This window comes from Abramis brama (assembly GCF_963993115.1).
Source record: "Abramis brama genome assembly, chromosome: 24".
Taxonomy (NCBI): Eukaryota; Metazoa; Chordata; class Actinopteri; order Cypriniformes; family Leuciscidae; genus Abramis; species Abramis brama.
Genome location: NC_139986.1, coordinates 9,497,193 through 9,521,564, shown reverse-complemented (window position 1 = coordinate 9,521,564; position 24,372 = coordinate 9,497,193). Strand labels below are relative to the sequence as shown.

At 40.7% G+C, this 24,372-nt stretch overlaps 1 protein-coding gene across 1 annotated transcript in view; it reads left to right on the top strand.

Moving 5' to 3' along the window:
* The first annotated feature begins 3,770 nt into the window (after positions 1–3,770).
* The window catches only part of elovl2 (ELOVL fatty acid elongase 2), a 119,756-nt gene continuing 99,154 nt past the window's right edge, over positions 3,771–24,372 (top strand). Inside the window, exon 1 of the mRNA XM_084102361.1 lies at positions 3,771–4,031. Within this exon, the coding sequence (XP_083958487.1) occupies positions 4,029–4,031 (3 nt within the window). The 5' untranslated portion in view covers positions 3,771–4,028. The remainder of the gene's footprint in view (positions 4,032–24,372) is intronic.

Here is a 24,372-nt window from a genome sequence, read left to right as displayed (position 1 = left end):
GTTGTTGTTTGAGCATAAACGACTTCTGCAAAGTTACAATGCTCAAAGTTCAAAGCAAAGCGAGATATTTGCTTTTAAAGAAATTGCTTTTTAAGGACTACAACAAACGGCTGGTAGGGACTTTCTTGGGGAATTTTTAGTCAAACAATCATCCTCATCTTATGTCAAAAATCTGGGGGTCATTTTTGATTCAGACCTGAAGTTTGACAAACAAATAAATTCAGTGGTCAGGGTCAGCTTTTTCCAGCTAAAGCACCTTCTGACTTTTAGGGATTTGGAGACTGTTATTCACACTTTTATTTCCTCAAGACTTGATTACTGTAATGCCTTGTATGTTGGAATTAGTCAGTCATCACTCTTACGATTACAGATTGTCCAAAATGCGAGATGGTCCTCACTGCAGAACATGAAATCCAGGGGGAGGAGTTGGATCCAGATCCAACTCCTCCCACCTTACATATACCTAAACCTACCCATCTCCACCCCCTGATCCCTAAACCCACCCCTAAACCTACCCATCTCCACCCCTAAACTGAACTGAGAATTGAGTCCAAACTCATCCAAAATAGACTGAACAAGGAAATAAAATCAGCAAAGAAAGGATATAAGGAGAGAGTTGAGAAACTCTTTCGGGAAGGCAAAGCTAGGGATGCCTGGCGAGGCGTTAAAACACTAGCTGGCCTCCCCATTAACAACTCAGCATTTTCCGGGACAAGAGACAGTTTGATTATTCACAAGAGAGGAAGGAGCTAATAGATGAGCTCACTCCTATGATATCTGCCCAAGCAAATCTGGAGTTGCGGCAGGAGGAAGTGGAACTCATGCTGAAGAGGATGAAACCTAACAAAGCACCAGGACCTGATCAGATCTGTGGCCGGTTGCTAAAGGCCTGTTGCAGCCAGCTGGCAGGTGTTTTCTGTTATCTGTTCAACCGCTCTCTCTCAGAACATTCAATTCCATCAACCTGGAAATCTTCAGTCATCTGCCCAATAGCCAAAAAGAGCAATCCCACTTGCAACAATGATTACCGGCCTGTGGCATTAACATCTCTGGTAATGAAAGGCTTTGAAAGGCTTATTCTTTCCCAGCTTCAGGAGGAGGTCAGTTTGCATGTTGACCCCCTTCAGTTTGCACACAAACGGCACAGAGGTGTGGATGATGCCATATTAACACTGCTACATGGCACTTATTCCCATCTAGAAAAGCCAAGGTCATTCATTTCTTGAGTGCTTTTAATACAGTGCAACCTCACCTGGTGGGACAAAAATTGCTACAAATGGACGTGAACCCGCACCTTATTCTATGGATCCTGTCTTTTCTGACAGATAGACACCAGAAGGTCTGAGTCAACGGTCACCTCAGTTCGTCTAAGATATAGTATCCACCGGAGCCCCACAAGGCTCTGTAATCTCACCAGTTTTGTATACACTATACACTAATGACTGCAGGAGCAATAACCCAGGTATAATATATACTAAATATTCTGACGACACTGTGATTATGGACACTACTAATTCACTACGAGAGTTACAGACTGAGATGGACATTTTTGCGGAGTGGTGCAAGCAGAGCTGTCTTGACCTCAATGCCTCTAAAACAAAGGAACTGGTTGTTGACTTCCGTAAGGATGTTTCAATCATTCCCACTTTGATTCGTAGTGGGAATCTCCGTAGACTTCAGGTTCATCAGCTTTCTACAAATGCTTCATTGAGTCTGTAATAACTTTCAATATATCAGCCTGGTTTGGATCACTATCCAACATTCATCGTAACACACTGAACAAAATTATAACATTAAGTAGTAAGATAATCGGACAGGTGCAGGAATCACTTATCAGTATTTACAACAGGAGGACAAAAATAAAAGGAACACAAATAGCCTCAGACACCACTCACACACTGCACAGCCACTATAGTCTTTTACCTTCAGGCCAGAGATACAGATCACTCATAGTTAGGACCAAGAGAGCTATGACAAGTTTTGTGCCCACATCTATTAGAAACATGAATGGTTGATAAATTTACCCACCAAGGTGTGTGCCCGTGTGTTCGGATTTGGTGACTATTTCTCTTTATTTATCTATTTTTAAAGCAACTTTTTTTAATGTTTACTGCTTATTTATCATGTATTTATTGTATTTTGCAAGCTTTAGTTATTACTTATTATTTATTTACATGGAACTGTATGTAATGCATGTGTGTGTGGTATATTGTGTTGTGTTTGTGGAACCGTACACGCATTGATGCTCAACACGAATGAAGTTCCTAATGGATAAATAAAGTTCTTTGAATTGAATTTGAATTGAATAAACCTACCAATCTCCACCCCTTAGATGTGGATCCAACCCCGCCCCCTGGATCTTGTGGACTGCATTGAGGTGCTACTGCAAAATGCTGCAGCTCGTTTCCTGACTGGGACAAAAAAGAGGGAACATATCTCACCTATCCAGGCCTCTCTCCATTGGCTCCCTGTGAAACAAAGAATTGATTTTAAGATTTTAATTTATGCGTTTAAAGCTCTACATGGACTTGCCCCTATTTATATATCAGAACTTTTAAGTTTTTATTCTCCTCAGAGATCACTTAGATCTTCATCTCAGCTGTTATTAAATGTCCTGAAAGCTTGTTTGAAAATCTTTAAAATAATAAAATAAAAATAAAATTTCTGTTTTATTTTTTAGGTTTTTTGGTTTGAATTTTTGACATGTTCTGTTTACTGTGTGTGTATTTTTGCTTTACTTGTGAAGCACTTTGGTCAACATTTGTGTTGTTAAAAGGTGCTATATAAATAAACTTTGACCTTGACCTTGACGTACGTCAGGTTTTTCAACAAGCATCCTTCCCTCACATCCTATGGGGGGTGGTGCTGATAAAGGAAATGAGGATGCACAATTAAGAAATGAAAAGCACCCACTGACATCCAATACTCCTGACATCACCTATCTGTACCGTTGTAACCTCCTATGTACACTAGATGGCAGCAGTTCACACATATAAGTATTAAAGGGAGGGACACAAAAAATGAACAAAATGAGGGAGAGTTTTATGATGACAGAATTTCAATTTTGGGGTGGACTATCCTTTAAAAGAAAGTGAAGAAATAATCAAGGGGTTAAACCAGTTTTATGTTAACATAAACTGGTAGCTAGGTCTAACATTTATTAATAAAGTGTGTAGGCCTACATTTATTTGTTAAAGATTTATTCTCAGTGCCTAAACATTTTTTTCTTCATAAAACACCAACAAATACCTTAATTATGACTTACTACAAATAGCAATGGCTGTTAAGATGAAAAACTTTTGCTTTTGTGTGATGCATCCACTCCACTTGGTGTAGACTGATGTGCTGCAGAAATTGTTTTAAAATCTAATTCATTGAATTACACAAAATGTCCAGAGGCATGCACCACTGGTCAAACACTGGCCTTTGGAAGGGTGACTTTTTATTTGTGTTTAAGACTATACAAACACGTATATAGTCTGAAACCTATTCTCAGTACTTGGGGCACTGCAGGGGTATTTGACTGTGTAGATCTGAACCGAATATGCGAGAATTTACTTGGTTTTACATATGCAAAAGTTAACTCACGGGTATTTAGTATGTATTAAGTATGTATCCTACTATCACACAGTTGGGTTTCATAGGAATAGTTTAAATTGTTTTATTTCATTAAATGTATCACATTACAGCGTTAACTAAAGCTTGGAATGTTTTTGGCAGGTGACTGGGTTCTTTTCTGAACCCCATGTGGGCCCTCGCAGGGTTGCCTTGGTTCAGACTGTGAACCCGTCGTCTGACAGTCCATGCTATCGTAACAGCCAAGACGTGAGCTCCTATTGGTCATTCTCACTTCCGTTACTCTTTTGGCATCACCGCGCCACTTCGCGTCACTATCCAGCGCTTTCGGTATCGGACGCGCATTCGTTCGTTTTTAATTAATTCATTCATTCCACAGCAGAGAAGCAGGCGACCCCGATCCAGGTCTACACTTTCCAGCTGTCCCGCATTGTTTAACGGAACTAGTAGACATGGTAAGGACCACCATGTTCACTTGTAGTACATGATTTTCCGTGGGGTTTTCTCATTGATGAGGACATTAGAATCCCGGTGGATGCTGAATGATGAATATATTTTCTACTAGTAGCTACTTTAGTAAAATCACACCGGAACCTAAAATCACTCTACTTTTATCTCTCTATGTTTATTATGCACGTTTTTATACATGTATATTTTACAACTAAATAAAAACTATCTATTTTGGACTAAACTTTATTTAAATGATGAATAAAGTTAAACTGTAAAATCACGCTGTAAAAGGTTTCGTCAGGTTAACTATAACAAATGTGCTTCATGTTCATTTATTCTACCATTAACATCTAAATTGATTGGTTTTATTCAAGTTTAAGAAAAAAACACCAATATAAGAAATAATGTCTCAAGGTAACAACTGCACATTTTTCAGTGCAGTGTTATTTTTAATGCACTTTCTATATCAGAAATAACCCCTTAGTACTCTTATCATTGCTCATGCTGTGGCATTTCAATTTAATTCTATACAATGTAACCACTCACTCTCTGCTGAGGAAGCCATGCTACAAAGGTTTGATGTCAGGGTAACCTGGGACCAATCCAAATGACCTGAAAAACTCCACATGCTATACATATATTACTGTAACAGCGGCTGATAATTTTAATTAGCTGTATGTGAAGTGTTTCTTGACCATTCATATAAGGCCATAAATGTAATATATTCAAAATACTTACATAATAGAGAGTCACTTCATGAAAATAGTACAGTGTAAGTGTAATAGTACACGTAATAATTAACAGTATAGTTAAAACATAATTTACATAGCACTCATATTGCATACAACATGGTGCAGACTGCTTGAAATTTCCACAGTATCAGTGCATTTAAAAAATATATACTCAACGTTAGCGATATGATGAATTGCATCATGTTGGAAACAGATTTTAAAAAAATATTTTTAAAGATAGCTTAATAAACTTTCACAAGTCAAACAAAATTTTACTGTTAATATCAAATCAAAATCAAATCAAGTATATTTGTATAGCGCTTTTCACAATACAGATTGTATCAAAGCAGCTTCACAGTATTAAAATAAAATAATACAACAAAGTTTGTTTCTAGTGGAATTTATTGATTGATAGAATAAAATTAAATATCCCCAAAATATCCCCAACTGAGCAAGCCAAAGGCAACAGTGGCAAGGAACCGAAAAAACTCCATCAAGCGGCCTAATTGTGTCCTAAAACTCCATCAGGTGACCTAATGGAGAAAAAAAAAACCTTGGGAGAACCCAGGCTCAGTCGGGGGCCAGTTCTCCTCTGGCATTTATGAACTAGAGGCCGGATTGTAGTTTGAAACTGTGAGATTAACAATATTATATGAATGCCTGGCTGAAAAGATGCGTCTTTAATCTAGTTTTAAACTGGGAGAGTGAGTCCGAGCAACGAACAGTATAAGGAAGGCTATTCCAGAGTTTTAGAGCCAAATGTGAAAATGCTCTCCCTCCTTTGGTTGATCTGGATATCCTAGGTATGACCAAAAGCCTTGAATTTATTGATCTTAAAGAGCGCGATGGATTATAGGGTGATAGAAGATCCGCTAAATAGACTGGAGCTAAGCCGTTTAGGGCTTTATAAGTCAGTAGCAATACCTTGTAATTAATACGGAACTTTATAGGTAGCCAATGTAGTGATGATAAAATCGGTGTTATATGATCATATTTTCTTGATCTAGTAAGAACTCTAGCGGCTGCATTTTGGACTAACTGTAGCTTGTTTATTGAGGATGCAGGACAACCGCCTAATAAAGCATTACAGTAATCTAGTCTCGAGGTCATGAATGCATGAACTAACTTTTCTGCATCAGAAACTGATAGCATATTACGTAGCTTAGCAATGTTTCTAAGGTGGAAAAAGGCTGTTTTTGTAACATACAAAATATGATTTTCAAAAGACAGGTTACAATCGAGTATAACACCCAGGTCTTTTACTGTAGAGGATAAAGTAACAGGACATCCTACGATGTCAAAGTTGTATTGTGAGAGGTTCTGTGGGCGGTTTTTTGAACCGATAAGTATTACCTCTGTCTTGTCTGGATTTAATAATAGAAAATTACGCGTCATCCAATCTTTTATATCTTTAACACACTCTGTCAATTTGGATAATTTAGCGTTTTCATCCGGCCGTGATGAAATATATATTTGAGTGTCATCAGCATAACAATGGAAACTAATTCCATGTTTCCTTATAATATTTCCAAGTGGCAGCATATATATTGAGAATAACAGAGGGCCCAACACAGATCCCTGCGGCACTCCATAGTTTACTGGAATTATGATCGATTTTTCTCCATTTAAATAGACAAAATGGTAGCGGTCTGATAAGTATGATCTAAACCAGCTTAATGCTTGTCCTTGAACACCAGTATAATTTTGTAGTCGATCTAAGAGTATTGTATGATCTATAGTATCGAACGCAGCACTTAGATCAAGTAAAACTAGTATTGAGATGCAGCCTTGGTCAGAAGCTAAGAGTAAATCATTTGTGATTTTAACGAGCGCAGTTTCAGTGCTATGATGCGGCCTGAATCCTGACTGAAACTTTTCATAGATATCATTTTCTTGCAAGAAAGAGCCCAGTTGAGTGGACACAACTTTTTCTAGTATTTTAGACATAAAAGGTAGATTTGAAATGGGTCTATAATTTGCTAGATTATGCGGGTCTAATTGTGGTTTCTTAATGAGAGGTTTTATCACTGCCAGTTTAAATGTTCTTGGAACATGACCTAAAGATAAAGACGAGTTAATAATATTGAGGAGAGGCTCTTCCACTACAGGTAACACTTCCTTCAGTATTTTAGTTGGTATAGGATCTAATAAACATGTTGTTGTTTTAGATGAAGTGATAAGTTTATTTAACTCTTTTTGTTCTATAGTTGTAAAGCACTGTAATTGTTCTTGCGGGGGGAAAATTGAGGCTGAATTATAAGTGTAATAATAATATGCAGGATCTGCAGCTTTCTAGTAATCCTAACGATATTGATTAGCTTGTTCAGGTGTGTTTTATTAGGGTGTGAAACTAATCTCTGCAGGAAAGTGGATCTTGTGGGCCAGATTTGCCCACCCCTGGGTTAGAGAATAGCAAATATATATATTATATATAAAAATTATTACGTCTATGGAAAACACATACTTTTGATTGTGTAGAAGAAGAGTTGGCAAGTTTTGGGACATATTAACACATCATAAAATGTGCATTCTGTCACCATAAACTGGTCTGTCAATCATCTTGTCACAGTTCAACATCCTCATAGGGGTAAGTTTATTTTATTCTCTAATCTGTTATTTAGCATTTTAGATATTCTTTAATGCTAGACACTGGACACTAGCCAGGTTTAAATCCCAGTTGCACAGGTGGGGCACATTGTAATACTGCAGTGTGCCTCGCTGAACTACAGTATGATGTTCTATGACATGTAATTCACATTAATTACTTTTATGAATTTTATTGAGAAACCACGAAAAACAGGTGAATAAAAACTGTGAGTCAGTGTTCAACATTAAAGGGATAGTTCACCCAAAAACGAAAATTAGCCCATGATTTACTCACCCTGAAGCCATCCTAGGTGTATATGGCATTCTTCTTTCAGACGAATGCAATCTGAGATATATTAAAAATGTCCTGGCTCTTCCAAGCCTTACAATGGGAGTCAATGGGTATATGAATTTGGAAGTCCATCAGAGCCTATCCATCCGTGATCCGGAAGCGATGCGTTCTGAAGTGAAGCGATGCGTTTGTGTAAGAATAATTTAATTTTTTCTTTTTTTTTATCGACTAAAATAACTAGCTTCCAGCAGACGGCCGTACGCGTCAATTTACGGCAAGCGTTACAGAAACATCTCGGTTACGTATGTGATCCTCGTTCCCTGAGGAGGGAATGGAGACGTTACGTCAGCGAATGACGAAATGGCGGTTTCGCTTAGAAGCCTATCACCTTTGAGTTCTAGAAAACGAGCCAATGGCAAAACAATGCCATGGGTCTGCGGAATTTGCGTAGTGCAACTCCGCCCAAGCCGCATCATGTTATGTTATGCTGAGGAGCTGAGACTGAACTCCCGGCTGTTCCAGCGGTATAGCGGTTGTGGCAGGGGGATGTAACGTCTCCGTTCTCTCCTCAGGGAACGAGGGTTACATACGTAACTGAGACGTTCCCTTTCGTTCAGTCACTACGAGTTACGTCAGTGAATGACGAAATGGGGGTCCCAATTCAATCGCGCCACAGCAGCTGTCTTCCAGTGCCCTGCGCAAGTCTGAGCTCCCTGTCGTGAGACTAGCACGGACGAAGACTTCCAGCCCGCAGGGTGGAAGTTTCAACCTTGAGATGGCAAGAGGTCTTGCCGAGGGAAAACATGTGCTCGTGGAGACTTACCGTGGAAATACACATGTGGGGGTTGCCTAAGCGGGGAACCATGCACATGGAAGCATGCACTCTGGTGATGGCATCGACAGTGCAGGAGGAACTCAGGGTCTAATGAGAGCTCATCTGAGTGAAATAGCGCACGTATCCAGTCCATGGAGTGTGCTAGTGCATCCGAGTCGAGGGTCCCCTCGGTCAGGGAATAAAACCAGCGGCAGTGTCAAGTCAAGTCAAGTCACCTTAATTTATATAGCGCTTTTACAATACAGATTGCATCAAAGCAGCTTCACAGTGATAACATGAAAAAGTTTGTTTCTAGAAGAAAATTGCGTCATCGTCCACCTTAAGTAAGGCAGATCAATAATATTGTTGAATATTAAATGTCCCCAACTAAGCAAGCCAAAAGCCAAGGCAACAGTGGCAAGGAACCAAAACTCAATCAGGTGACAGAATGAAGAAAAAAACCTTGGGAGAACCCAGGCTCAGTCGGGGGCCAGTTCTCCTCTGGCCAACGAGCGAACAGTGTATGATTATGATCCAGGCAGCATTACAGGTCAGAAGTCAGATTGGATCAGAACATTCAGAATATTTATCCAGTTCCATCTGGTTGGAAGTCACGCCGGTATGGAGACGAGTTTGTTGAGGAACAGGGCCGATGGCTGTCGTGTCAATGAGGCCTTCACAGGGCTGATGAGGCTGGCACTTCAAGGATGCGTCATGGATGGGTCCAGGTGCAGATCCACCATCTGATCTGGATACGGCCGGGATCCGGCTGACTTCAGTAAACAGGGGAGGGACTGGTTGACACTTCAGGACTGCTTTGTCATTGTGTCCAGGCGCAGGTCCTTCATCAGATCTGGATACGGCCTGGATCCGATGGACTGCTGTAAACCTCGGATAAACAGAGAGACTAATATTAGCGTAGACGCCATCCTTCTTATGATGTAACAAGTACATCAGGATTTATGGGGAGTGTTCCCGGTTCCGGCTGACCTAAACTATGCAGCCTAACATTGAATTATAGAAGTCTACAATGTGTTTTTAGTCTAGATTTGAACTGACAGAGTGTGTCTGCTTCCCGGACAATGTTAGGAAGATTGTTCCAAAGTTTTAGTGCTAAATAGGAAAAGGATCTACCGCCAGCAGTAGATTTTGATATTGTCAACTGGTCGGAATTTTGAGATCGCAATAGACGTGAAGGACTATATGCGTTAAGAGCTCGCTCAAGTACTGCGGAGCTAAACCATTTAGTGCTTTGTAAGTGATAAGCAATATTTAATTTTTTTTTTACGATGTTTAATAGGGAGCCAATGCAGTGTTGACAGAACCGGGCTAATATGGTCATACTTCCTGGTTCTGGTAAGAACTCTAGCTGCTGCATTTTGGACCAGCTGTAGTTTGTTTATTAAGCATGCAGTGCAACCACCCAAAATAGCATTACAATAATCTAGCCTTGATGTCATGAACGTATGAAATAATTGTTCTGCATTTTTCATTGAGAGCATATGATGTAATTTAGATATATTTTTAAGATGAAAAAAAAAAGCGGTTTTACAGATGCTAGACACGTGATTTTCAAAAGAAAGATTGGTATCAAAGAGCACACCCAGGTTCCTAACCGACGACGAAGACTTGACAGAGCAGCCATCAAGTGTTAGACAGTATTCTAGATTATTACGTTAGGAAGTTTTTTGTCCAATAATTAGAATCTTTGTTTTTTCAGAATTAAGTAGTAGGAAGTTGCTAGTCATCCAGTTTTTTATATCAGCTATGCATTCCGTTAAATTTGTGAATTGGTAAGTTTCGTCAGAGTGTGAAGAAATATAGAGCTGCGTATCATCAGCATAACAGTGAAAACTAATGCCATGCTTCCTAATGATATCTCCCAAGGGTAGCATGTACAGAGTGAACAGCAAAGGTCCTAGTACTGAGCCTTGTGGTACACCATACTGAACTTGTGATCGCAGAGGATTCATGCAACAGTTTATTAGGCACAACAGAAAATCCAATAAACATCCAACGTGTGAAGTGACACACACATGAACAGAAAGCTGGTGTAACAACTCCAGAGCCGTCCGTACAGAAACCTGCGGACACAGGCTGTGGATACCACCTCAGGTGCAATGCCCAAACGGGACGTGGAACGAAACTGAGGATCTCAAGTCAACGGCACATGGCCAGCTGAAAGACTCCTTGTCTAGGTGTCCTGAGCACAGCAGCGGAAGAAGGTGAAACACAAGATACAAAGATATAAAGACACACAGCACAGGTACAACCGTACATGAACAATAGCACGAAATCTACTGACAACAAGGGGCAGATACAACAGAGAATATAAGGGAGGAAGGGAACAAGCGAAAGGTGAGGGCAATCAGCTCGTGATCTGCACACACCAGCACTGAAGAATCAGCACTGATTGCCCAGGTCACGAGCTGCAGAAAATGACAGGACAACACAGACAACAGGTAAGCCGATGAAGCACCCTGAACCGTGACAGTACAGTGTCTTGAGAAGACAACCAGACCTTCTGACCGCACACGTAAAGTGGGGGCTTAGCACGGTGACGATCCGCCGACAACTTGTTCCTGTCACCAGTCCGAGTGAGGGCTTCTCTGGCGACCCTCCACGTACAGAGGCATCCCTAAATAAACGAGTGCGCAGACGGAACAATGGCGTCGGATTCTTGGGAGGGGAATAAGGGTGGCTGGTAGCCTAAACAGCACTGGAAGGGAGACAAACCCGTAGACGAGACCAGGAGGGAGTTAAGCATGTACTCGACCATAGTTAATCGGAACTCCAAGATGACGGTTCTACGGATGCCACACAACACAAGACTCTCTCCAGATCCTGGTTAGCACGCTCAGCCTGACCGTTTGTCTGCGGGTGATACCCGGAGGAAAGACTCGTAGTCGCCCCCAGCTGTCGACAGAACTCTGCCCAAAACTTTGACACAAATTGGGGACCCCTGTCAGAAACCACGTTCACCGGGAGGCCATGAATACGGAAAACGTGATCCAGGACGATAGTCGCTGTCTCCCTCGCTGAAGGCAGTTTGGGGAGGGGAATAAAATGGGCCGCCTTCAAGAACCTGTCCACCACAGTAAGGACTACCGTGTTTCCGCTAGACAGAGGTAGGCCTGTGACGAAGTCCATTGCTATGTGTGACCAGGGTCTCGAAGGGACAGGCAGCGGCTGGAGTAAGCCTGCTGGAGGTCGATTGGAGCCCCAGCACAAAGCGGACATGCTGACACGAACTGACGAGCGTCCCGCGCCATGGAAGGCCACCAGAACCGCTGCTTGATTAAACTGCAGGTACGAGTGCTCCTGGGTGGCAAGCTAGTACGGATAAGTGACCCCACTGTAGGACGCTAGTTCGGACCGATTTTGGCACAAACAACAGGCTCTCAGGACACCCGGCGGGAACTGTGACATTGTGCAGAGCAGAGCGGACTCTGGATTCCACCCCCCAGGTGACCATCGCTACCACCCGATCGGGAGGCAGAATGGTCACCGGGAGGATGGATCTTGGTTCAGCCCTAAAAGATCCGCAAAAGCACGTCAGGCTTACCATTCTTGGACCCCAGACGGTAGGAGATGTTAAAATTGAACCGACCGAAAAACAGTGCCCAGCGAGCCTGTCGGGAATTAAGCCGTTTAGCGGTGCGGATGTACTCTAAGTTCTTATGATCGGTCCAAACTATAAAAGGGACCTCCGCACCCTCTAACCAGTGGCGCCACTCCTCCAGCGCCAACTTAACAGCCAGTAACCCCCTATTCCCGATGTCGTAATTCCGTTCTGAGGGGGTTAAACGATGAGAAAAAAATGTGCAGGGATGTACTCTGTCATCCGAAGGTGACCTCTGAGACAAAATCACCCCCCCTCCCACCTCTGACGCATCCACCTCCACAACGAACTGACGAGACGGATCGGGAGTAGCAAGGATGGGAGCCGAAACAAAGCGACTCTTTAAGTTTGAAAATGCAGCCTGAGCTTGCGGCGACCAACAGAAACGTTTTCAAGTGGAGGTGAGATCCGTCCGAGGAAGGGCAACCTGGCTGAAATTCCGAATGAACCGCCTGTAAAAATTGGCAAACCTCAGAAATCGCTGGACCGCTCTACGACTATCTGGGGTAGGCCAATCAGCCACCGCTTTTACCTTGGTGGGATCCATTCGGATTCCTTCGGGTGAAAGAATAAATCCCAGGAACGGAACCGACTGTGCGTGAAACTCACACTTCTCCACCTTGGCGAATAAACGATTTTCAAGCAGCCGCTGGAGCACTCGCCTGACGTGTTGAACGTGGTCGCACTCGTTCTGGGAGAAGATCAGGATGTTGTTGAGGTAAATAAATACAAACCGGTCGACCATGTCTCTGAGCACATCATTGATGAGTGCCTGGAAGACCGCCGGGGAGTTAGAAAGTCCAAAGGGCATAACCAAATACTCAAAGTGCGCTGTGGGGGTGTTGAAGGCGGTCTTCCATTTGTCCCCCTCCCTAATCCGAACTAGGTGATAAGCATTGCGAAGATCCAACTTCATAAAGATGGTCGCCCCCTGCAAGAGCTTGAAGGCCGATGACATCAACGGCAAAGGATAATGATTCTTTACCGTGATGTCATTCAAGCCCCGATAATCTATACAGGGACGGAGCAATCCATCTTTCTTCCCCACGAAGAAGAACCCCGCCCCAGCCGGAGAGGAAGAGGGCCTGATAATGCCAGCTACCTGAGAATCATTGATGTACTTCTCCATGGCCTCCCTCTCAGGCCCAGAAAGAGAGTAAAGGCGCCCCCTAGGTGGAGAAGTGCCAGGCAACAGATCTATCGCACAGTCGTACGGGCGGTGCGGAGAGTGCGGATCTCTATGGAGTATTCCGACACAGACTGACCTCCCTGTTGCAGCAAAGATAACGCCCGCGCCACCTCCGTCCCAAGCACGGAGCGATCAAACACCTTGCGGAGCTCCTCCGAAAACTCCTTAAACGAGCTGGAACATTGATGTTCATTGTCCCACATGGCCGTTCCCCATTCTCTCGCTTGTCCGATCAGAAGCGTGATGGTGAATGCCACTTTAGATCACTCCGTTGGAAAACAGGAGGGCTGGAATGAAAAAGTCAGAGAACATTGTGACAGAAAGGAACAGCATGAATTGGGCTCACCGGAGTGTGGAGCAGGTGGATTAAGACGAGTTTCGGCACGACGGGAAGCAGCTGTCTCTGGTTCGGATGGAGGTTGTACAACAGGAGCCGTGGGAGGAATAATCTGAAACCGATCAAGCCGTTCTGTCAGCTGGGTCAGTTGAAGTGACAGTTCCGAAAAAGCGTGACGAGACGCAGTGATCTCCTCCTGCTGTCTACCAAGCACCTTGTTGACTGAGGATTCGGTGAATGTCGATCTCCTCTGCTGAGTCCATAATGGTCAGTAGATTCTGTCAGGAACGTGAAGAGAGAACTCAAACGCAGAGGATTCGTGCAACAGTTTATTAGGCACAACAGAAATTCCAATAAACATCCAACGTGTGAAGTGACACACACGAACACAAAGCTGGTGTAACAACTCCAGAGCCGTCCGTACAGAAACCTGCGGACACAGGCTGTGGAGACCACCTCAGGTGCAATGCCCAAACGGGACGTGGAACAAGACTGGGGATAGCGGGCACACGGCCAGCTGAAAGACTCCTCGTCTAGGTGTCCTGAGCACAGCAGCGGAAGAAGGTGAAACACAAGATACAAAGATATAAAGACACACAGCACAGGTACAACCGTACATGAACAATAGCACGAAATCTACTGACAACAAGGGGCAGACACAGCAGAGAATATAAGGGAGGAAGGGAACAAGCGACAGGTGAGGGCAATCAGCTTGTGATCTGCACACACCAGCACTGAAGAATCAGTGCTGATTGCCCAGGTCACGAGCTGCAGAAAATGACAGGACAACACAGACAACAGGGAAGCCGATGAAGCACCCTGAACCGTGACAATCTCTTCATTTACTGCTACAAACTGATTACAGTCAGATAAGTATGATTTAAACCATGCTAATGCAATTCCACTAATGCCAACATCATTTTTGAGTCTATTTAAAAGAGTGTTGTGGTCGATAGTGTCAAATGCAGCACTAAGATCGAGTAACACTAATAGAGAGATACAACCACGATCGGATGATAAGAGCAAATCATTAGTGACTAATGAGAGCTGTCTCAGTACTATGGTACGGTCTAAATCCTGATTGAAAAACCTCACAGATATCATATCTTTCTAAAAAGGAACATAGTTGTGAAGATACAGCCTTTTGCAGTATCTTTGACAGAAAAGGTAGATTTGAGATCGGCCTGTAATTGACTAATTCTGTAGGATCAAGTTGTGTTTTTTTAACAAGCGGTTTAATCATAGACAGCTTAAAAGTTTTTGGTACGTATCCTAATGACAAAGATGAATTAATGATATTAAGAAGAGGATCTGTGACCTCTGGAAGCATCTCTTTCAGTAGCTTAGTCGGTATAGGGTCTAACATACATGTTGTCGATTTAGATGATTTAATGAGTTTAGAAAATTCTTCCTCTCCTATAGTAATGAATGAATCAAATTTTTCCTTAATGAGACTACAATGGACTCCCTGATGCGATACTGTAGTAAACGGTTGCGTATCAATCTTATAAGTGAAGAAGTTCATAAAGTCATTACTGCTGTGCTGCTTGGAAACTTCTGGGCTTGAAGCTTTATTTTTCGTTAGTTTTACCACTGTTTCAAATAAATACCTAGGGTTTATAGAATTTATCTGACCTTGGTGACGTGAGACAGCTGGCAGACGGTCGGTTTAGCCAGTCTGTCTGCTTTCTGACCCGAGCCCCAATTCATGTTTGAGCTCTAAGACTATGTGCCATATTACTAGAGAGAAGAGCTGCACCATCCCAGGAGGGATGAATACCATCTCTTTTCAACAGGTCAGGGGCCTCATTTATAACCGTTTGCGTACGCACAAAACAGGCCCTGAAAGAGGCGTACGCCACTTTCGACGCATAAGTTGTGATTTATAAAAACAAACTTGACGGGAAAATTTGCGCACCTGCACGCAAACTCTGACCCATGCGTACGAACGTTTTGGAGATGGAGCAGTTTGGCGACACCGATGGTGAGCTGGAGTTAAGTGTCTTTTTGGTCACTTTTAGACAGAAAATCTAAAGAAAATTAAACATCTACAGAAAGATAATACAAATATAATTTCACTCACCAAGCCTGTCACTCGAAGCAAATATCCATCCTTTCTTAAATGTCCCCGCGCCAGCGAGCACGTTGGGCCGTTTAGTGAAACTGACGCAAATAACAGTTAAATAAATAAAATAATGATTTAAACTATGTTTTACTTCTGATATAAATATTTAGATTTAATATGCCATTCAAATATTTAAACACTTAAACATGAAATCATACTGAGAAGTTACAACATTTTTTATATTCAATCAATAGAAATATTTGTTGTGGATGCGATGCTTTTGAACACTGTTCCTGTGGCGTGCTGTGTTTTAATGTTTTAACCACAGAGATAATTGCTTATAATGATAATACCAGATTGTCTGAGAAAATAGTTTAGTGCAAATAATGCACAAGGTCTATCCATTTCCATTAAAAATAGAAATCAATTAAAAATACAATTCGGCCAGTGGAAAAGATTGAGAAAAAAACTTTCTCTGAAATGTATTTTACACTATTTGATTTATGTATTCAAAAACAAGGCAAGGATAGGCAACTACTTGATTTTTATAAATGTAATGTGTCTTGTACCGTTAAACGTTATCACGTGGATGAATAATTATATGCAAATGATATGCAGATGAGGATCTGCATAGTAAAACTAGGCGTTGTAAGCTCCATATATGGTTATTTCGGGGAGGAGACGTATGTGCGCACAATCTTCCGCTGACTGGGATTTATAAGTGAATTCTGCGCAGGTTCTGGCGTACGAACGGTTTTATAAGTCTGAATAGTTTTTTGCGTACGCCATTTTTGGCTTTCGGGCGCACGTACACTTTTAGTAAGGATCCTACGCACAGTTTTATAAATGAGGCCCCTGGTCTGCCCCAAAAACTTTTCCAATTGTCTATGAATTCTATATTATCTTGTGGACACCACTTAGACAGCCAGCCATTGAGTGAGGACAATCTACTAAGTATCTCATCACTCCTGCGAACAGGATGGGGGCCAGAGCAAATTACAGTGCCTGACATTGTACTTGCGAGTTCACACACCTCTTTCACGTTAATTTTAGTTATCTCCTACTGGCGTAGTCGAACGTCATTAGTGCCGACGTGAATAATAATCTTATCGATTAGCATTAGCCAGCACTTTTAAATCTGCATTGATGTCAGGCGCTCTGGCTCCCGGCAAACATGACTGTGGTGGCTGGTGTCTCTATTTTCACATTCTGTGTAATAGAATCGCCAATAACTAGGGCACATTCAACAGGATTCACAGTGGGTGTTTCACTGAGTAGGGAGAATCTATTTGTAATGGTAATTGGAACGGAAGAGTGGTGTTTTGTCCCGCGACTACAGCGTCTCACAGTCACCCAGTTGCCCTGCTGCACGGGCTCTACCGCCAGAACAGAACAATGTACAGCGTTCACTAAGCTAGTTGCATCCAAAGCAGTATCTAAAGCCCTTGCACTCTTACTATCCTCCATTAAAGTTTGGATTGCGTGTCTCTAGTTCTGAAATCTTCTCCATCTCCCTGCATTTATCACATGTAAATCCTTTAGTGCTGACAGAGAAGGCTATGCTATACATGTGACACGAAGTGCAAGTGACAATAAGAGGAGAAGATGACATGACTCACCGTGTTTGTTGACTGATTCTACTCACCACAGTTGTTTGATGGACTCGTAAAAGGTGTGAGAGAAAAAAAGAAGAAGAAAAAAATAGACGGCAGGCACGAATGGCACGTTAACAGGCTAGTGAATTACTAGCGTGTTGTGCTAGCGATTAACGATTTAGATTGAAGCTAGCGATGTCAGGTTAACGTGTGGTGATGAGTAAGCAATATTTAGCAATATAAACAACAAGGAATGATAGTAAATAAAGATTCAAAACAGAAAGCTATACAGAGCATACAGACGCAAACCACTCAGCAGCAAGTCAGACAGGAGCAATCAATCAGCAAAGATCAGCAAAAAATGTAGACCCTTTGAAGTTATAACTGATCATGCAGCATTGACTTGGGTTTTTAATCACCCCAAACCCTCATCAAGATTGACATGGTGGGCTATATGGCTGCAGGAGTTTGATTTTACGGTTAAGTATAGAAAAGGGCAATGCAATGTAGTCCCAGATACATTGTCCCGAAGTCTGGAAAATACTGTGACTGTGAACATGGTGAAGCAAGTGAAGTCTGCAAGTTCATTAATTACACCCTCAAGCCTACCAGTGGATTGGGATGAAATTGCCAAAGCTCAGCAAGAGGATGCTAAAAAATAAAGGAGCTGGTCATTAAGGCCCTTGCTCAAACAGATATTGATCCCTCAAGAATCCATTATGTTGTAAAGAATGGCTTTTTATTTCGCAGTGTGCCAGATGGACAGAAGGGGCAGAAATTTCAGTTGGTGGTACCTGAATACTTGCGCAGAGAATTCTTGAAATATGTCCATGACAATCCTTTGAGTTGTCACTTTGGTCAGCTTAAAACACTTCTGAGATTGGTGGATATGGTATACTGGCCCTGTTTACGCCAGACATTTGGAAGCACTGTAAAGAGTGTCAAGTGTGCCAGGTGTACAAACCCTCTATACAAGTTGGCTGGTTACTTGCAGAATACCGCAGTGGTGGAACCAGGATATGTGTTAGGAGTGGACCTGATGGGACCTCTTCCTAATAGTCCAAGGCAAAATTAGTATCTTTTGGTGATAATAGATTACTGCTGAAGATGGGTTGAGTTGTTCCCTCTACATGTAGCTACAAATAGCTCATATTCAGGTAGATTAAATTTTCACTTGATGGGGTACTCCAATCTACCTGGTCTCTGACAGAGGAGCACATTTTACCTCGCACCTCTTGAATTTAGTATGTAAGCAATGGGGGGTAACCCAAAAACTTTCCACTGCCAGTCATCCTCAAACAAATCTCACAGAGCGTATTAAGTGTATGCTCAAAACTATGATAGCCTCCTACGTGAACAAACATCATCGGCATTGGGATCACTGGCTTGCGGAATTCAGGTTTGCCATTAACCCTCTGGGGTCTGGGGTGTTTTTGGGGTCCTTGAGATGTTCTGACATGCCCTGACATTTGTGCTTTTTTCATTTGCTTATAAACATATTAATGGCAAAGGTGTAAATTCACTCTATATAGCACAAACAGGACTTCCATAATATGTGAGCCACATGTATGTACATGTTTTCATTTTTGAGAGAATAATGTTTATGCAAGGTTATCGAAAAAACTAAAAATTAAAGTTTCTGAAATAAGGCCACAAAACACATACTAAATATGTGGCAATAAGACTTTTGACTTTTTCTTCAAAATGATGTGAAAATCATCCTGCCTAATCATTCACATAAAACGATACATTGATTTTAGTTTTGTGAAACACTTTTAGTTTGGAAAGCCAATATGCGGATGGGGCGTAAACGCTCCAACAGCATAATGCATATTTAGTAGTTCACACCTGGTGAGACAATGTCCCTGCATACTTAATGAGCCATTCATTCAGGTGTGTCACCTATAGCTAACTTAAATATACAAGCTTCATAAAAATGATCATTCTAGAAGAAAATTTCAGATGGCATTTAGAGGCTTTTGCATCTGAACTCTTCATATATACACACACATATATATATATGCATGCACATACATACTTTATAATCTTTTCAAAACTAGTCAACGTCTTTCAAAACTAAAGTATACATTTTATCATACGTATTTCAAAGTAAAGCATTCATTAGTTAGTTGATGACTTTATTTTTGACAAAACACATACAGTATATATTCCTCATCTCAGTATAGCAATAGAGTTTGCTAAAAGCTGTTCATTCAATACAGCAGTATTTGAAAATCGATCATATTTTGTAAATTACATTTATATTTGCATTTATGTCAAAACCTAGACACTTTTAAACATCAAAAGGACATTTATTAATATGTATTCGTGTCAAAATGACAAATAAACAGATTTTCCTATTCAATTTTGCATGGAAACGCTTCCAAGACGCTTGCGTGTCGCGTGAAAAATAGGCGTCGGTTCTATTTCTAGAATGCACGCGTTTTCCACGCGGCTCGTGCCGCACCTGAGACGCGCGTCTCACACAGGCAGTGTACAAACTCTAAACTGTTAACATGGGAGCCGAAATAAAAACGGACACGCCACGCAGCTGAGACGCTTACGCCACGCATCCAGTGTTTCACCGGCCTTATCCAGCGGATGTGGGCGTTTCACAGGTTTGTATGGATCGCCTCACATTTGCGTTTGAATAGCGCGGTCTCCGTAGGCGGAGTCACATTAAAACTTAATTAGCTGAGATGAGAACGACTGACATCTCTCTCTTTACATACATATTATATAAACTGTGAATATTTGTTTTTTATAAAAATTACTTCATTTAAAAGAAGAGAATTCAAGCTTCATGCCTGTGTGTCTGTATGCCTGTTTGACTGAGTATCCGCTGAGTTACAGTTCATTTTCGGACGCGTTTCAGAATTGACTTCACTGACGGAGAGTAGGCAGAACTCGCATCATGTTTCATCACTTCACAGCTACAATGTGAAATGGTAGGAAATTAAATTAGTTTGAATGAAGGATTTTAACTGTGACAAGATGATTGACAAGGCAGTTTACGGTGACAGGATGCACGTAACTAAGCGACAGAGCTGTCCGTTAGAGATGACGAAGTAGTATGTCCCAAAGCTTGCCTACTCTTTTGCTACACAGTCAAAAGTATGTACTTTTTCTTCACAAAAAGAGAACATACTTTTAGGGCGTAGTATAAGTAAGTGAATTAGCACATCCAATTGTAAGTAATGTTTGTTTGTAACCACTAAGTCTACTCTAACAAATTTGACTGTTGGTTGTATATGTGAAGTGTGTATATATGAGGCAATGGTTATTATTATACTTAAACCCCCTGGGGTCTGCTATCGCGCCGGCGTGATAGGCTCGCTTTTTTTCTTATCAGTGCAAAAGAGACTCAAAATACTCTGTTGACTTTGATCTTACATACAAGTGTCATACATCATTCGATCCTGTTAAGTGTTTATTTTTTTTGTATACTCACAATAAAAACAAAGTGTTGTGCTTTTTGCCAAATTCTGCTCATATGTTAAATATATTATGTTTTGTCAAAAATAAAGTCATCAACTAAGATGTTATTATAGTGTTTGTTCCAATGTAGGCTATATTCAAACTAATGAATCCTTAACTTTGAAATACGTATGATAAAATGTATACTTTAGTTTTTACAAAGAAAGATTACACTGGAAATATTGTTAAAATTTTAATTGTTGTTGTAATTGTATAACCTTTTTAATAAAATAGCAAAAAAATACATATACAAGGATAGATGTAAACAAAATCTTAAAAGGTCAATATAAGCCTTCTCTTTAAATTATTTTTATTGTGTTTTATTAGTGACACATTTGGGTAGAGAATATATTCCAAAACATTCTGAAAATACAGTACTGTCCCAGCAGGCACCGGACGTCAATGACGTTAGATTGACGTTGGACCCAAACGTTGGAAAGACGTTGCATTTTGATTGAAAATGAAAATCGGGTTGATGTCATAACCCAACGTCCAGATTCCTATCTTTTCAACCAGATTTTCATTTTCAACCAAAATGCAACGTCTTTCCTACGTTGGATACTGACGTTGGGTTATGACATCAACCCGATTTTCATTTTCAACCAAAATGCAACGTCTTTCCTACGTTGGATACTGATGTCAGACTGACGTTGGGTTATGACTAGTGTTGTCACGATACCAAAATTATTGTTTCGATACCGATACCAAGTCAAGTATTGCGATTTCGATACTTTTTCGATACTTTTCCTGAAAAGGGAGAAACACTCTCAAATATCATTGCTGTGCTTTATTTTAAAACCGGGACAACATTCTAATCATATAACACACTAATAAATGAACATATGAACAGCAGATATATTAAACATTTGAACAAAATATGAAATATCAAAATATAAAAAATACATTAGAGCAATGACATTCAAGGTAAAAAAAATGATAAATTTAGCAGCATTATCTCATTTATCATAAGAAACATAAGAGCTTTATCTTGATTCTGAACTTTGAATAAAAATATGAACAGCGATTATATTAAACAATGTTTAATATTGGTAACATATGATAAGCCTCATTGGTGATATATTTGACGTGGGAGAGAGAGTTGTGGAAGGCCTATACTTCATGTTAAACATAAATAGCAGCAAAGACAACGTCGGCAGTGTTGACGGCAAAATAGGCTACAGAATAATTCGTTCTGTATTGAGAGGTGCAATATTTGAAAATCGATCATATTTTTTTAAAATTACATTTATATTTATGTCAAAACTTTCAAACATCAAAATGTCATTTATTAATATGTATTCGTGTCAAAATGACATGACATGACAAATGACATATTTTGCCTAGAAACGCTTCCAACACGCTTGCGTGTCGCGTGAAAAATAGGCGTCGGTTCTATTTCTAGCATGCACACGTTTTCCGCGCGTCTCGAGCTGCGCCCAGACGCGTGTGTCACGCAGGCAGTTAAATGGGAGCCGAAATAAAAACGGACACGACACGCAAGCCAGTGTGTCACCGGCCTTACAAATCTTGAACGCGGTCATTCTTAGAAGTATCGATACTAATAAATTAAGGAATCGTGACGTTTTTAATTTCCGATTTACTTTTGAAGTATCAGTGCACCGTGCAACAGAGCAAGGTAGGCAACGTACTTCCATATGTCACTCCTCGCGTCATCTTTTTCTACGAGTCGTGGGCCATCTCGCTGTAGTGTTTTGTCACATGACACTGACAGCGGCAGGTTCTTTGCTGCGTGCGTCAGGAAAAAAACACAGACGTCCATAGGGAGGCGTTTTTTTTTTTTTTTTTAAGTATCGATACTGATAAATTTAGGTATCGTGACGTTTTTCATTTCCGAGTATCGCGATACTTTTGAAGTATCGATACACCGTGCAACACTAGTTATGACGTCAACCCTATTTTCATTTTCAACCAAAATGCAACGTCTTTCCAACGTTGGATATTGACGTCAGACTGACGTTGGGTTATGACGTCAACCATATTTTCATTTTCAACCAAAATGCAACGTCTTTCCTACGTTGGATACTGACGTCAGACTGACGCTGGGTTATGACATTAACCCGATTTTCATTTTCAACCAAAATGCAACATCTTTCCTACATTGGATATTGACGTCAGACTGACGTTGGGTTATGACGTCAACCAGATTTTAATTTTCAACCAAAGTGCAACGTCTCTCCAACATTTGATGTAGACGTCAATCTAACGTTGGGTTATGATGTCAACCCGATTATCATTTTCAACCAAAATGCAATGTCTGTCCAACATTGAAAGTAAACGTCAGTCTGACGTTGGGTTATGACGTCAACTCGATGTTGGGTAAACCTCCCATGTTGGATGTTGCATTTTGGTTGAAAATGGAAATGACGTCAGACCCCAATGTTAAGCTAGACATCAAACTCACATGTTGGGCCAGATATCATTTAAAACACAACATCAGCTGTCAAATTCCAACTTAAAGAAATATATGGTTATTTTGTTGGCATGACATCGAACTTTTAGCAAAGCCAGGTTTTCGTTCGAAAAATATCTGGGGCATATTTTAAACATAAGGCGACAACCGCTCCAATGTTTGCCTCCGTCTCCTTTGATGTCCTCTGGACACTCTCTGTAAGAAATATTAGAAAATTAAAATGTATGGGGAATATAGGATATGATGCACTACAGTAAACATTAAAACAATAAATACTGCAAACAGTCTTAATGCTAGGGTAGGAAATTTCACAGAGGCTAGCAATAGCAAGCTAGCTTTGAAAGCATACGATCCCACCCTCCCTTCAGAGTGTCTCCAAAGCCATGCCTCCTCTGCAAAGAGCCAGGAGGAGAGACAGAGTTGGTGGAGGAAAGTGCAATGCTTTTAGATTACCTCATGTCTTATTCACTGGTGAGACATAACAATAATAATGAATATGAATAATGAAATTTTTTTTTTTTTTTTTTTACATTTTGCAATAATATAATGTCATAAGTTTTTTTTTTTTTTTTTTAAATAAATAAAACCTTTTTCACTTGTTGGTTCAAGAGGAACTGCTAATGTTTGGCATCTATTTTCACTTTCTCTGCACAATGAACACGCTGATGACGTTTGTTTTTGCAAACAAGTTGCGTAGAGGTATGCAAATGTATATATTGACAAACAGGTACGACATCATATATATCTACCAAGATAGAAACACACTTTCAACCAGTTTCTGGAAAAAAAATTCTACCCTAGCTTTAAGGGCCATACACATGTAACATTCTTGCATGTACATGCTGTAACTCATCAAAAATTAGAAATTTTAACTTTTGATGCTGTTCACAAATAGCGATCAGACATTCTAAGCAGAAAAATGTGAATGCACAGGTGCAAAGCCTAAGTGTTTTTGCAGACTGTCTTAAGCTAAATTAACATTTAAAAGACATCAGAATGAATGTAAAAACAACAGTTAGAGTAGGGGTGGGGGATCATATCACGATCTTATAAGAAACAATCACGATCCGTGATCATAATCGTGATCTTCCCAAATTTGAGATAAACTCTCATCAAGAAAATTCAGACTGGCATCGACCGATACCAATCTGATATACTAAGATATGAATTCATATTTAAATAAATAATCTGAAAATTAATTTAAAAA